The following is a 14,928-nucleotide window of genomic DNA, read 5'->3' as shown; positions in this document are numbered from 1 at the left end:
CTGCTGTAAATGTCTCCCACATGAACACAAAATAGCCTATCTTATATGCTTTCTCTCCGTTTTAACATTTCTTAATCAATCACTAAAAGAGATATTGGAAAAGAAATACTGTTTAATGGCAGCAATTCCAGAAACAGACTGACCGAAAGTCCTGACTCCCTGCTCCTCATGTCTTTCATTAGCTGTGGCGATCAGACTAAAGAATCGGACATTATCTCTTCGGGTAATGGTGAAGAGTGGAGACCACTGTAGAGGCCTGCACTGGACCACAGATTGTAACATCAATAAATAACAGCAGTGATCTATCACAAAAAAACCCCAACAAAATAAAATGTATTGTCAGCTCACAAAAGTATTAGGTTATAGCTCCTATTAATGTATATGGAGAAAAGTGGGGGAAGAAAAAGGAGGAGCACTCAGCACAATGAGCGATCAGACAGATTGTGCTGCAGCTTCTAGCAAATTTATTTCACTCCAGAACTGGATTCACAGCCACACAGCTCAGTCCCGCTTAATAATGTCTTCTATGCTGCTAATGCTTCCTTCACAGCACTACAGATTAACCCCTTCATGACCTTGGGATTTTTCATTTTTCCGTGTTCATTTTTCAGTCCCCTCCTTCCCAGAGCCATAACTTTTTTATTTTTCCGTCAATTTGGCCATGGGAGGGCTTATTTTTTGCGGGACGAGTTGTCCTTTTGAACAACATCATTGGTTTTACCATGTCGTGTACTAGAATACGGGAAAAAAATTCCAAGTGCAGTGAAATTGCAAAAACAGTGCAATCCCACGCTTGTTTTTTGCTTGGCTTTTTTGCTAGGTTCACTAAATGCTAAAACTGACCTGCCATTATGATTCTCCAGGTCACTACAAGTTCATAGACACCTAACATGACTAGGTTATTTTTTATCTAAGTGGTGAAAAAAAATTCCAAACTTTGCTAAAAAAAAAAATAAATTGCGCCATTTTCCGATACTCGTAGCGTCTCCATTTTTTCGTGATCTGGGGTCGTGTGAGGGCTTATTTTTTGCGTGCCTAGCTGGTGTTATTAATGATTCCAATTCGGTGCAGATACGTTCTTTTGATCGCCCATTATTGCATTTTAATGCAATGTCACGGCGACCAAAAAAACGTAATTCTGGCGTTTCGATTTTTTCTCATTACGCCATTTAGCGATCAGGTTAATGCTTTTTTTATTGATAGATTGGGCGATTCTGAACGTGGCGATACCAAATATGTGTAGGTTTGATTTTTTTTTAATTGATTTATTTTGATTGGGGCGAAAGGGGGGTGATTTAAACTTTTATATTTTTTTTATTTTTTTCACATTTTTTTTTTATTTTTTTTAACTTTTGCCATGCTTCAATAGCCTCCATGGGAGGCTAGAAGCAGGCACAGCACGATCGCCTCTGCTACATAGCAGCAATATGCTGTTCGCTGCTATGTAGCAGAAAATCAGGTGTGCTGTGAGCGCCGACCACAGGGTGGCGCTCACAGCTACCGGCGATCAGTAACCATAGAGGTCTCAAGGACCTCTATGGTTACAATGGAGAAGCATCGCCGACATCCGATCATGTGCCGCCCGGCCGGAAGAGCAGGTTAAATGCAGCTGTCTGCGTTTGACCGCGGCATTTAACTAGTTAATAGCGGCGGGTGAATCGCGATTTCACCCGCCACTACTGCGGGCACATGTCAGCTGTTCAAAACAGCTGACATGTCCCGGCTTTGATGCGGGCTCACCGCGGAGCAAAGCAGGGGAGCTGACCTCGGACGTACTATCCCGTCCGACGTCAGGAAGAGGTTAAGTTTTACGGATGTATGAGAGGCGCAAAAACAACGCATTACACACGGACCAATGATTCTCTACGGGGCAGCTCCTATCTGCCGTATATTTCTCAGCTGCTTATTAAGGGGGTAGAAAATCGCAGCATGCTGCGATTGTCAGCGTATTGCGCAAAAAATCCGCCAATGAAAGTCTATGGGGGCGAGAAAAATATGGATTACACACGGACCATCAGTGTGACTTGCGAGAAATACGCACCGGTGTTCTATAGAAAAGCCGGTAATTCAGTGCGGTGTACAGTAAAATCACACTGACAGGTTAGAATAGAATAGATCAAATAAATGTCTACACATAGAATAGGGATATACACTGTGTTCCAAATTATTATGCACTAAGAGTTTAGGAGTGATAAGGTTAGAGTTTTTTTGTTTGTCATTTAAACTCATTGATGGTGATGTGTGTCAGGGCTCTTTATATCACTGAAAGCAATTGCAGATACCTGTGCACATTAGTTTGGCCGGTGTGTCCAAATAAAGGCAAAACTACTTAAGAAGGCTGTTCCACATTATTAAGCAGCCTACATTTATTGCCAAAATGGGAAAGAAGAAGGATGTGTCGGCTGCTGAGAAGCAACAAATTGTGGAGTATTTAGGTCAAGGCATGACTACAATCAACATTGCCAAGACACTTCATCGTGATCATCTCACAATCAAGAAGTATGTAGCTGATTCCCAGCACACACGTGTGCGTGCTGATAAGGAAAAATCGAGAACTCTTTCCAACAGGCAATTGCGTAAGGTTAAAAGAGCAGCTGCAAAAATGCCTTGTCATAGCAGCAGACCAGTTTTTGAAGCTGCTGGTGCCTCCAACGTCCCCAGAACAACAAGATGCAGGGTCCTTCAGAGGTTTGCAGCTGTGCGTAAGCCATCCTGTCGACCACCTCTATCCACTGCAACAAGCAGAAACTGCTCCACTGGGCCAAACGATACATGAAGACTGACTTCCAAACTGTTTTGTTCACCGATGAGTGCCGTGCAACGCTCTATGGTCCAGATGGATTGAGTGGAGGATGGACACCCCATGAAAATACTGCTAAGGCACCAACAAGGAGGAGGTGGAGTAATGTTTTGGGCTGGAATCATGGGGAGAGAGATTGTCGGCCCCTTTATGATCCCTGAAGGGGTAAAGATGAACTCCATAATCTATGTGGAGTTTCTAAAACAACACTTCTTGCCATGGTTCAAGAGGAAGAACCGTGCTTTCCGCAGCAAGATCATTTTCATGCATGATAATGCACCGTCTCATGCTGCAAAAAACACATCTGCATCTCTGGCTGCTATGGGCATAAAAGAGGACAAACTTATGGTGTGGCCACCATCTTCCCCTGACCTCAACCCCATTGAGAACCTCTGGAGCATCATCAAAAGGAGTGTCTATGATGGCGGGAGGCAGTTCACATCTAAGCAACAGCTCTGGGAGGGTATTCTGTCCACATGCAAAACAACTGAAGCAGAAACCATCCAAAAACTGACATTCAATGGACGAGAGAGTTCAGAAGCTTCTTTCGAACAAGGGGTCCTATGTGCAAATGTAACATCACCTAGAATAAAGTTTTCACTTGAAAACTGTTTGATTTCATTTTGTAATAAGCTGATAATGCTTATAACTTCACAATTCACCATTTTTTGTTCAAAATAAAAAAAAAAAGGTTGAAAATGCTGCTGTGCATAATAATTTGGAACATGCATTTTGAGTGTTTATTTTTTTTAAAAAGATACTGTTTTCATAGGCAGTTTGTTCCAAAACATTGCAATTATACTAGAACAGTAGATGACTGGAAAATAACAATGACTGCAATTCAGATAGGTAATTTAGAGAAAATATGAGGAAATATTATTTGCATAATAATTTGGAACACAGTGTGTATATATATATATATATATATATATATATATATATATATATATATATATACCATATTATCCGGCGTATAAGATGACTTTTTAACCCCTAAAAATTGTCCCAAAAGTCGGAGGTCGTCTTATATGCCGGGTACGGGTGCACAGAGTGATCCTGGATGGTTCCCAGGGTCTGAAGGAGAGGAGACTCTCCTTCAGGCCCTGGGATCCATATTCATGTAAAAAATAAAGAATAAAAATAAAAAATATGGATATACTCACCCGTCCGACGGACCCGGGCTCTCAGCGGTGCAAGCGTCTGCCTCCGTTCCTAAGAATGCAGTGAGTGAAGGACCTTCGATGACGTCGCGGTCACATGAGCGGTCACGTGAGCGGTCGCGTGACCGCGACGTCATCGAAGGTCCTTCACTCCCTGCATTCTTAGGAACGGAGGCAGACGCTTGCACCGCTGAGAGCCAGGGTACGTCGGACGGGTGAGTATATCCATATTTTTTATTTTTATTCTTTATTTTTTACATGAATATGGATCCCAGAGCCTGAAGGAGAGTCTCCTCTCCTCCAGACCCTGGGAACCACACGCCGTAAGATGACTGGGCGTATAAGATGACCCCCGTCTTATACGGAAGGTATATCCCAAATTCCATATTTTATATGGAAAAGTTGGGGGTCGTCTTATACGCCCAGTCGTCTTATACACCAGAAAATACGGTATATGTCAGTGTGACACATCTACTATATAATTGTCTAAGGGTCACTTCCGTCTGTCCTTCTGTCTGTCTGTCATGGATATTCATTGGTCGTGGCCTCTGTCTGTCATGGAAATCTAAGTTGCTGATTGGTCACGACCAATCAGCGACGGGCACAGTCCGGCGGCAAAATGGCGGCTCCTTCCTCCCCGCAGTCAGTGCCCGCTCCATACTCCTCTCCACTCAGCGCTCACACAGGGCTAATGGCAGCGGTAACGGCCCGCGTTATGCCGCAGGTAACGCACTCCGTTACCGCTGCTATTAACCCTGTGTGGCCAACTTTTTACTGTTGATGCTGCCTATGCGACATCAATAGTAAAAAGATCTAATGTTAAAAATAATAATAAAAAAAAATTAAATAGTTATATACTCACCGTCCGGTGACCGCTCCATGCATTGTGGTCTCGCGAGATGATGACGTAGCGGTCTCGCGAGACCGCTACATCATCATCTCGCGAGACCGCAATGCACTCTTGGGACCGGAGCGCGCGAGGAGCATCAGTAAACACTTCACCTGGATCCGGGGCCAACGGAAGGTGAGTATATAACTATTTTTTATTTTAATTCTTTTCTTTAACAGGGATATGCTTCCCACATTGCTATATACTACATGAGCTGTGCAATATACTGCGTGGGCTGTGCTATATACTGCGTGGGCTGTGCAATATACTGCTTGGGCTGTGCTATATACTGCGTGGGCTGTGCTATATACTGCATGGGCTGTGCAATATACTATATGGGCTGTGCAATGTACTACGTGGGCTGTGCAATGTACTGCGTGGGCGGTGCAATATACTGCGTGGGCGGTGCAATATACTGCGTGAGCTGTGCAATATACTTCGTAGGCTGTGTTATACACTAAGTGGCCTGTGTTATACACTACATGGCCTGTGTTATACACTACGTGGGCTGTGTTATACAATACGTGGCCTGTGTTATACAGTACGTGGCCTGTTATACACTACGTGGGCTGTGTTATACACTACGTGGCCTGTGTTATACAGTACGTGGCCTGTGTTATACACTATTATATACACTACGTGGGCTGTTATATACTACGTGAGCTGTGTTATATGCTATGTGGGCTGTTATACACTCCATGGGCTGTGCTATATACTACGTGGCTGTGCTATATACTACGTGGCTGTGCTATATACTCCGTGGGCTGTGTTATATACTACGTGGCTGTACTATTTACTCCGTAGACTGTGCTATACACTCACCGGCCACTTTATTAGGTACACCATGCTAGTAACGGGTTGGACCCCCTTTTGCCTTCAGAACTGCCTCAATTCTTCGTGGCATAGATTCAACAAGGTGCTGGAAGCATTCCTCAGAGATTTTGGTCCATATTGACATGATGGCATCACACAGTTGCCGCAGATTTGTCGGCTGCACATCCCAAAGATGCTCCATACAAGGCAGGATGGATCCATGCTTTCATGTCGTTTACGCCAAATTCTGACCCTACCATCCGAATGTCGCAGCAGAAATCGAGACTCATCAGACCAAGCAACGTTTTTCCAATCTTCTACTGTCCAATTTCGATGAGCTTGTACAAATTGTAGCCTCAGTTTCCTGTTCTTAGCTGAAAGGAGTGGTACCCGGTGTGGTCTTCTGCTGCTGTAGCCCATCTGCCTCAAAGTTCGACGCACTGTGCATTCAGAGATGCTCTTAGGCCTACCTTGGTTGTAACGGGTGGCGATTTGAGTCACTGTTGCCTTTCTATCAGCTCGAACCAGTCTGCCCATTCTCCTCTGACCTCTGGCATCAACAAGGCATTTCCGCCCACAGAACTGCCGCTCACTGGATTTTCTTTCTTTTTCGGACCATTCTCTGTAAACCCTAGAGATGGTTGTGCGTGAAAATCCCAGTAGATCAGCAGTTTCTGAAATACTCAGACCAGCCCTTCTGGCACCAACAACCATGCCACGTTCAAAGGCACTCAAATCACCTTTCTTCCCCATACTGATGCTCGGTTTGAACTGCAGGAGATTGTCTTGACCATGTCTACATGCCTAAATGCACTGAGTTGCCGCCATGTGATTGGCTGATTAGAAATTAAGTGTTAACAAGAAGTTGGACAGGTGTACCTAATAAAGTGGCCAGTGAGTGTATACCCCGTGGGCTGTGCTATATACTACGTGGCTGTGCTATTTACTACGTGGGCTGTTATATACTACGTGGCCGGCCGCGAACAATGAACGACAGGCGCAGTCCGGCCGTGAATTGGACCACGCTTCGCTAATTGGTCGCGGCCCGCCGAATCCTGTGTCTTCAATGTATTATTCTAAAATCTTCATAAATAAACTACATACATATTCTAGAATACCCGATGCGTTAGAATCGGGCTACCATCTAGTATATATATATATATTTATTTATTTCATACAGCGCTAGATAGTAGAAAAACGGTAATTCAATTGCTGGCTTTTGCTATCTCCTTCCCAAACCCGACAGGATATGAGACATGGTTTACATACAGTAAACCATTTCATATCCCTTTTTGTTTTACATATTCCTCACTAATGTTAGTAGAGTGTGTGTGCAAAATTTGGGGGCTCTAGCTGTTAATATAAGGGGTTAAATCGCAGAAAAAACTGGCGTGGGCTCCCACGCAATTTTCTCCGCCAGAGTGGGAAAGCCAGTGACTGAGAGCAGATATTAATAGCCTAGAGAAGGACCATGGTTATTGGCCCCCCTGGCTAAAAAACTTCTGCCCCAGCCACCCCAGAAAAGGCACATCTGTAAGATGCGCCTATTCTGGCACTTAGCCTCTCTCTTCCCACTCCCAAGTAGTGGTGGGATATGGGGTAATAAAGGGTTAATGCCACCTTGCTAATGTAAGGTGACATTAAGCCTGGTTAATAATGGAGAGGTGTCAATAAGACACCTATCCATTATTAATCCAATAGTAGTAAATGGTTAATAAAACACACACAGTAGGAAAAAAGTATTTTATTGAAATAAATACACATGGTGTTGTAATAGTTTATTATACTCTCAATCCAAATTACGAACCTCGTTCTGTAAAAAAGGAAAAATAAAAAAACAACAATATCCCATACCTGTCCGCCATTACAGTCATGTCCCATGTTGTAAATCCATCTGAAGGGGTCAAATAATTTTACAAGCAGAAGCCTGCTAATGCAGCTGTGCTCCTGACTGTAAAAACTGGGGAATGAATGGAATGCAGGGGAACGTAGCTACGTAGACTTGCGGTGCTGCGCCCCCTGCTGGCATAACCTCATATGAACTGTAGCATGGGAATTTTTCTAATTATTTTCTCACGCTCAAGTTCATATGAGGCTATGCCAGCAGGGGGCGCAGCACCGCAAGTCTAGGTAGCTACGTTCCCCTGCATTCCATTCATTCCCCAGTTTTTACAGTCAGGAGCACAGCTGCATTAGCAGGCTTCTGCTTGTAAAATTATTTAACCCCTTCAGATGGATTTACAGCGTGGGACATGACTGTAACGGCAGAAAGGTATGGGATATTGTTTTTTTATTTTTCCTTTTTTACAGAACGAGGGTTGTCATTTGGATTGAGAGTATAATAAACTATTACAACACCATGTGTATTTATTTCAATAAAATACTTTTTTCCTAATGTGTGTGTTTTATTAACCATTTACTACTATTGGATTAATAATGGATAGGTGTCTTATTGACAGCTCTCCATTATTAACCAGGCTTAACGTCACCTTACAATAGCAAGGTGACATTAACCCTTTATTACCCCATATTCCACCGCTACTCGGGAGTGGGAAGAGAGAGGCTAAGTGCCAGAATAGGCGCATCTTCCAGATGTGCCTTTTCTGGGGTGGCTGTGGGCAGATGTTTTTAGCCGGGGGGGCCAATAACCATGGTCCCTCTCTAGGCTATTAATATCTGCCCTCAGTCACTGGCTTTCCCACTCTGGTGGAAAAAATTGTGCGGGAGCCCACTCCAGTTTTTTCGGCGATTTAACCCTTTATTTTAACAGCTAGAGCCCCCAAATTTTGCACACAGACACTTCTAACATTATTAGTGAGGAATATGTAAAATTATAATGGATATGAAATGGTTTACTGTATGTAAACCATGTCTCATATCCTGTCGGGTTTGGGAAGGAGATAGCAAAAGCCGGCAATTGAATTACCGGCTTTTCTGCTATCTAGCGCTGTATTAAATATAAATATATATATGTGTCTCACTATATATATATATATATGTATAAACTATATGTTTTCACAAATATTTGAGCCCTTGGATCCATTCTATGTCCATTTTGCAAGCTGGCGAGAAAATCTCGCAGTACGGATGCCATACGGGTTACATACGGAGGTTTACATGCGCAAAATAAGCAGCCACACCATGCCTACGGATGAGATACGGATCACTGTTTTGGGATCATTTCTGCGTAGTGCGCATGTAAAATACGGACCGTATTTCCCTACGCCTAGTGTGACGCCGGCCTAAGAAGAGCTGGAATCCCTCGGTCTGTGTAATGTGTACGGGATGAAGAGATGTAGTTTAGCTGGTGCTCAGGTGGTAAAATACAAGGTGGTAGGTCAAGAATTTTCACTTTTTGGATGTGAGACAGTCCAAGAAAAGAGATCACTTAGAGAAGGAGCTGGTTAACAACTGATAGATGAAACGGCAAAGTGTTGGTGTGATACCAGATAATAATATACAATACTCAGCGAATGACACAAATCGTTTTTTTCGGCACCGGATAAGAGCCTTCGTCAGGTGCTATAAATCACTCAGTATTGTACGATTTTATCTGGTAGCGCACCGACACAGCGCCGTTTCTTCTACGGTGTATGGGAGACATTTTAGCAGCTAGTCCTCACCTACTAATTCAAAAACAATTGGAGGTAGAAAACTGGAGCTAGAACCTACACAGGGGAAAACTAATGGAAATCCCACATACATAAGTCATAAAATGTCCAGAGATAGTGTTATTTTTCATGCACACATGCAAAAGCTTATTCTGAAAGAATAGGCACACTTTACATTTCACTAAGCACTCGGCCTTATGCTGCCCATACACATACAAAATCTAATGGCTTAGTCTTTTAACCAACAGCTATTCTTCACCAGCTTCTTACACACATGCTAAAATCCAACGCACTTGATCCTTCTTTACCGCAACTTTTGCTGTCGGGGAGGTATTGAGACAAGCTCATTCACATTAAGGTTTGGCTAATCTTGCTGGTGTAGGTGTAGGTTGTCCAATCTCGCCAACTTATAGGAGCACCTTTCAAAAATACAGGCAGATGGGAGGTCAGGAAGGTGCAACTTACCCCTAATAACATACACTGCTCAAAAAAATAAAGGAAACACTAAAATAACACATCCTAGATATCACTGAATGAAATATTCCAGTTACAACTCTTTATTCAATCATGGAATGCGTTGAGAACAATAAAACAAAAAAATGATCAATGTACATCAAAATTAATATCCCATGGAGGTCTGGAGTTGGAATGATACTCAAAATCAAAGTGGAAAATGAAATTACAGGCTGATCCAACTTCGGTAGAAATGCCTCAAGACAAGGAAATGATGCTCAATAGTGTGTGTGGCCTCCACGTGCCTATATGACCTCCCTACAGCCCCTGGGCATGCTCCTGCTGAGGCGGCCGATCTTCTCCTGAGGGATCTCCTCCCAGACCTGAACTAAAGCATCAGTCTACTCCTGGACAGTCTGTGGTGTAACTTGGCATTTCTTGATGGAATGAGACATGATGTCCCAGATGAGCTTGATTGGATTCCGGCCTGGGGAACGGTCAGGCCAGTCCATAGCATCAATGCCTTCATCATGCAGGAACTACTAACACACTTCAGCATTGAGGCCTAGCATTCTCATGCATCAAAAGGAACGCAGGGCCAACTGCACCTGCATATGGTCTTACAATGGGTCGGAGGATCTCATTCCGGTACCTAATGGCTGTCAGGGTACCTCTGGCTAACACATGGAGGGCTGTGCGGCCCTCCAAAGAAATGCCTCCCCACACCATTATATTGAACTGGAGAAAATTTGTGGATGATATCTGCGCTGCTGTTAAAAATCCAGTCAAACAATTTTGGAATGTAGATGAAGTCTTATTTCGAAGTCACTAGGACTTCTTCATCCACGAATTTTCTCCAGTTCAATATCATGACTTGGCCCCCGGTTTGACCGGTGGAGCTGCAGCAGCTGTCAACTCTGACGAGTTTCCATGCGCTAATGTAAAGATATATCAGGTGAGTGCAATCTGATTTTACACTATTTTCTATCCATTGGATAAGACCCCATTTTGCTCTTCTTTCTCCTATAGTATTCCTTATTGTCCCCACACCATTAATGATTCACTACCAGTCCGGACATGCCGGAGGATGTTCCAGGCAGTAGAACGTTCTCCACGGCGTCTCCAGACTCTGTCACGTCTGTCACATGTGCTCAGTGTCAACCTGCTCTCATTCATGAAGAGCACATTGGCGCCAATGTCAATTCTGCCAATCTTGGTGTTCTCTTGCAAATGCCAATCACCCTGCAGTGTTGGGCTGTAAGCACAACACCCACTTGTGGATGTTGGGCCCTCATACCACCCTCATAGAGTCTGTTTCTGACATTTTGAGTAAACACATGAATGCTAGTGGCCTGATGGAGGTCATTTTGCAGGGCTCTTGCACTGCTCCTCTTGTTCTTCTTTGCAAAAATGAGGAGGTAGCAGTCCTGCTGCTGGGTTGTTACCTTGATACATCCCCCTCCACATCCCCTGGTGTTCTGGCCTGTCTCCTGGTATCTTCTCCATGCTCTGGACACTGTGCTGATACAGCTACACTTCTTGCCACAGCTCACATTGATGTGCCATCCTGGATGAGCTGCACTACCTGAGCAACTTCTGTGTGTTGTAGACACTGCCTCTTGCTACTGTACAGTAACTCTAAAGGTGAGAGCAATGACAAAATGCAAAAGTGACCAAAACAACAGCCAAAAAGGATGAGAACAAAGAAATGGTCTGTGGTCAACCCCTGCAGAACCACTCCATTTATAGGGCTTGTCTTGCTAATTGCCTATCATTTCTACCTGTTGTCTGTTCCATTTTCCCCACAGCAGGAGAAATTGATTCACAATCGGTGTTGCTTCATACCTGGACCGGTTGATTTCACAGAAGTGAGAATTACATTGTGTTGTTTAAGTGTTCCCTTTATTATTTTGAGCAGAGTATATTGATATGTTTTATGTTTCCATACAGTCTAATGATTTATGGAAATATCATATTAGGTATGCTTGGCGACAGATACATCAATCTGCCATATTGATGATTAATGGTATAACTGGTACATGACATATCGTGTATCTGCAGCAAGAATTTTATATTATTGAGCTAAATAAATCAGAATTTATGGAAAGACAAAATAAATACTGGTCATATGGAGATAGCTTGTACGAGAAGTGAGACAAGAAGCACTAATAGTGAAGGCTTTATTGCACAGATTTACAGGAGATCACAGACATATGATTATTACAGTCTTACGCCATGCAGTATCTCACACGCTGCGTCCGCACTAACCACATAAATGGCCAGGAGGACAATGTTCCTTTGTAACAGACTACAGTAAATAGATGTTACCCTACTTAGAATAGATACCCCCAACCCCAATGTATTCTGCACGTCTTCTCATGCCTCCTCAACATTAAAAGAGATTTTCTAAGATCTGATCCCATCGTACAGTATAATGTTCAGCAATTATAATCCTAGCTCATTATGTACTGTCCATGCGCTCCGCTATATTGTGAGATCTTCTGCCGCAGCACCATTCTGGCCAGGAATCTGATGACTTTATTTACATCATTATGAACAAAAAACTCTTAAAGTTGTTGACCAGCGGGTCCTAATGTACTTATGGCAGGACCGATGGGTTATGTGCAAAGTAAACAAGCATTTCACACAACAAATATCTACTCCCTGCGGTAAGTCACGTCACAGTCAGGTCAGTTCCTTACAGTGCTCGAGATCGTTTCATCCCGCTACTTCTTCATAGGTGACACAAGTGGAGCGTCCTACAGGTCATGTAGAACCTCGAGCACTACAGATATAGACCAGGCTTGTGTCTCGCAGCTGAACGGACAGTACTGACCATTCTCGTTGGTGAGTTCTGGAAGACCTTTCCAGGAGGATCTAGAAAAGAGAAAGAAAGTAACATTACTAAAGCGGAAGATACCTTATGTGTCACCACAGGTATCTAGAAGTGCGGCTGAGCGAGATTGCATGCTTCAACATTACGATATTAATACAACATTCACATTTGTCTCTACAGACAGGGATAAGATGAATGGCTTTGTGAATACAGGTTATTATACTGTGTATGTTGCTCTTGTACCGTAGCTCAGAGCTGAATTCATTAATCTACTGGCTGCTACATTAAGCTTCTTAGCAAACACACCCATTATTGCTTATCCAGTATGGCAATCGGCCATTCATCCATCAGATTAGTGTCACAATGAGATCGCACCCCAGAACACACACTGCGCCAGGCACTGAACCAAGAATGGATGCTGGCACATCTACAAAGCCGCTTCGGCCACAATGCAGACTAATGTCTGTATGTGACAGAATTCACTCCTAATTCCGGCAAGGATACCACTGTGCAAATATGGGACTTTACCAAGGTGCGCAGGTGACTGCAGCCACACTTCCTGGTACATGATACGTAATGCAATGTACAAGTAACCTAAGGTCCCCCCATACATGCAGGATGAAGTCAGCCGAACCCTCCGATATTGTCAGGATTGGCCAACCATCTAAGGTGGATGGAGACTCCCGACTGATGATGAGAGGAGAAAAGGATTCGGCCTGATGAATTTCAATAACTGATCCCTTTGTTGTGCGGGAGATAAGCGGCTGCTTTCCTATGAAGGACCCAGGAATGCTCGGCTGGGCGCAGCACCCCAGTGCATGGAGGAGATGGGAGACATGGCTGTATAGTGTGCATGGAGACATTTACTGGGACAGCCTTATTCACAGACTTGGGCAAATAGACATTATGGAGGAGGATGGCTGCTGGGGAATCGTCATTATGAGCTAGCATCAGTAGTAATGGATCCAGCAGATGCGGCCCATCCATACACTGAATGGTTGGCTATTTATTCAGAAGATATGAAGCAACATTTACCAGGGGGAAATACTTTTGACCACAACCTCAGCTGAGAACAGCTGAGCACCACAAGTTTCATAAGCTTACCTTGTGGTGATTAAAGGGGTTGTCCGGTCCACACCCATCAGTCTGCAGTCACTCTGTGTGCCTGTAGACTTATGAATGCCCCCTGTGCACACTGTGCACTGAGGGGATTCACCGGTTTCTGACCCGGGACCAGAGGGTATGATGAGTTCTACATACCCCCGGCCAGCGGGCGCAGCCTCGCTCCATACACTGGCACCAATAGGCATGGCCGAGACTAGAGAGTGTGGCCTCACTCCATACAAATGTATGGAGCCAGACTGCGACCACTGGCCGGGGTATGTATAACTCCTACATACCAGAAACCGGTGAATCCCCGCAGTGCACAGTGAACGCGCTGTGGGGATCCATAAGTCTGCAGTCACACAGAGAGACTAGGCTCTGAGGTTTCTCCTCCATGACGGCAGACTTATTGATTAGCACCGGACAACCCCTTTCACTATTCACTAAGCCTGCTTCAGGGAGTCGTCCTCATGATCTAAATAGTTGAGATCATTTAAAAGGAATCTGTCACCTCATCTGAGAGCAACATGATGTACGGGCAGAGACCCTGATTCCAGGGATGTGTCACTTACTGATCTACTTGTTGCAGGTTCGATACAGTCACTGTTTTCACCGCAGATCCTTCCAGTTCTCTGAATGCTGAGCTCTATATAACCCGTCCACACCACTGATTGGCAGCTTTTTGTGTACACTGTGCATAGGCAGAAAGCTACCAATCAGTGGTTATACAGAGCTCATTAATACAAAGGACTACCTGGCAGCAGGACTACTAGTCCGCTAGTGATAATCTACTGCTGTTGATATTTTTGAAACTACATCAAGCAGACCAGTAATTGACACCTCGCAGGAATCAGGGTCTCTGCCCCTACACTATGCTGCTCTTAGATTAGCTGGAAAAAAAACTTAGTGACAGATTCCTTTTAAAGGTTCTGCTAAATATATTTGTATTCCATTTCCTTTGCTTATGCCACAGTTTGGATCACAAAGAATACTTGCACCTTGGAAGGTTGGGTGAGTGAGGAAATGACAAGACAATGGTCCTGGTGCAGGGGTAAAGAATGAGGCATGTGAACAGTGTCTTATCTGCCATTATAAGTGAGTCCTCACCTCTCCAGATGCGTGTAGTGACGAGACAGTACATTCTTCACTAACACCACTGTTTTCTGGTACGTCTCCTGGTCTATCTTCTTGGCGAAGTACAGCTTGGCACGCAGGAAATACCCAATGGGCCAGAGCCATTCCTGGAAAATAGAGCAGACTTA

General features: G+C 44.0%; 1 protein-coding gene across 5 annotated transcripts in view; it reads right to left on the bottom strand.

Annotated features, from left to right (window-relative positions):
* Positions 1-11,888: 11,888 nt before the first annotated feature.
* Positions 11,889-14,928, bottom strand: part of AGL (amylo-alpha-1,6-glucosidase and 4-alpha-glucanotransferase) — an 85,791-nt gene continuing 82,751 nt past the window's right edge. For 4 of the 5 annotated variants that reach the window (XM_077276374.1, XM_077276371.1, XM_077276373.1 and 1 more), the window contains 2 exons: positions 14,774-14,907; positions 11,891-12,603 (listed from right to left, as the gene is read on the bottom strand). In XM_077276374.1, coding sequence (XP_077132489.1) covers positions 12,486-12,603; positions 14,774-14,907 — 252 coding nt within the window. In that variant the 3' untranslated portion in view covers positions 11,891-12,485. Of the gene's footprint in view, positions 12,604-14,773; positions 14,908-14,928 lie in introns of all 5 variants that reach the window. The other variant, XM_077276370.1, reaches the window with a different exon arrangement.

Source organism: Ranitomeya variabilis, chromosome 8, assembly GCF_051348905.1.
Source record: "Ranitomeya variabilis isolate aRanVar5 chromosome 8, aRanVar5.hap1, whole genome shotgun sequence".
NCBI lineage: Eukaryota > Metazoa > Chordata > Amphibia > Anura > Dendrobatidae > Ranitomeya > Ranitomeya variabilis.
This window is presented reverse-complemented; position numbering and strand designations above follow the sequence as displayed.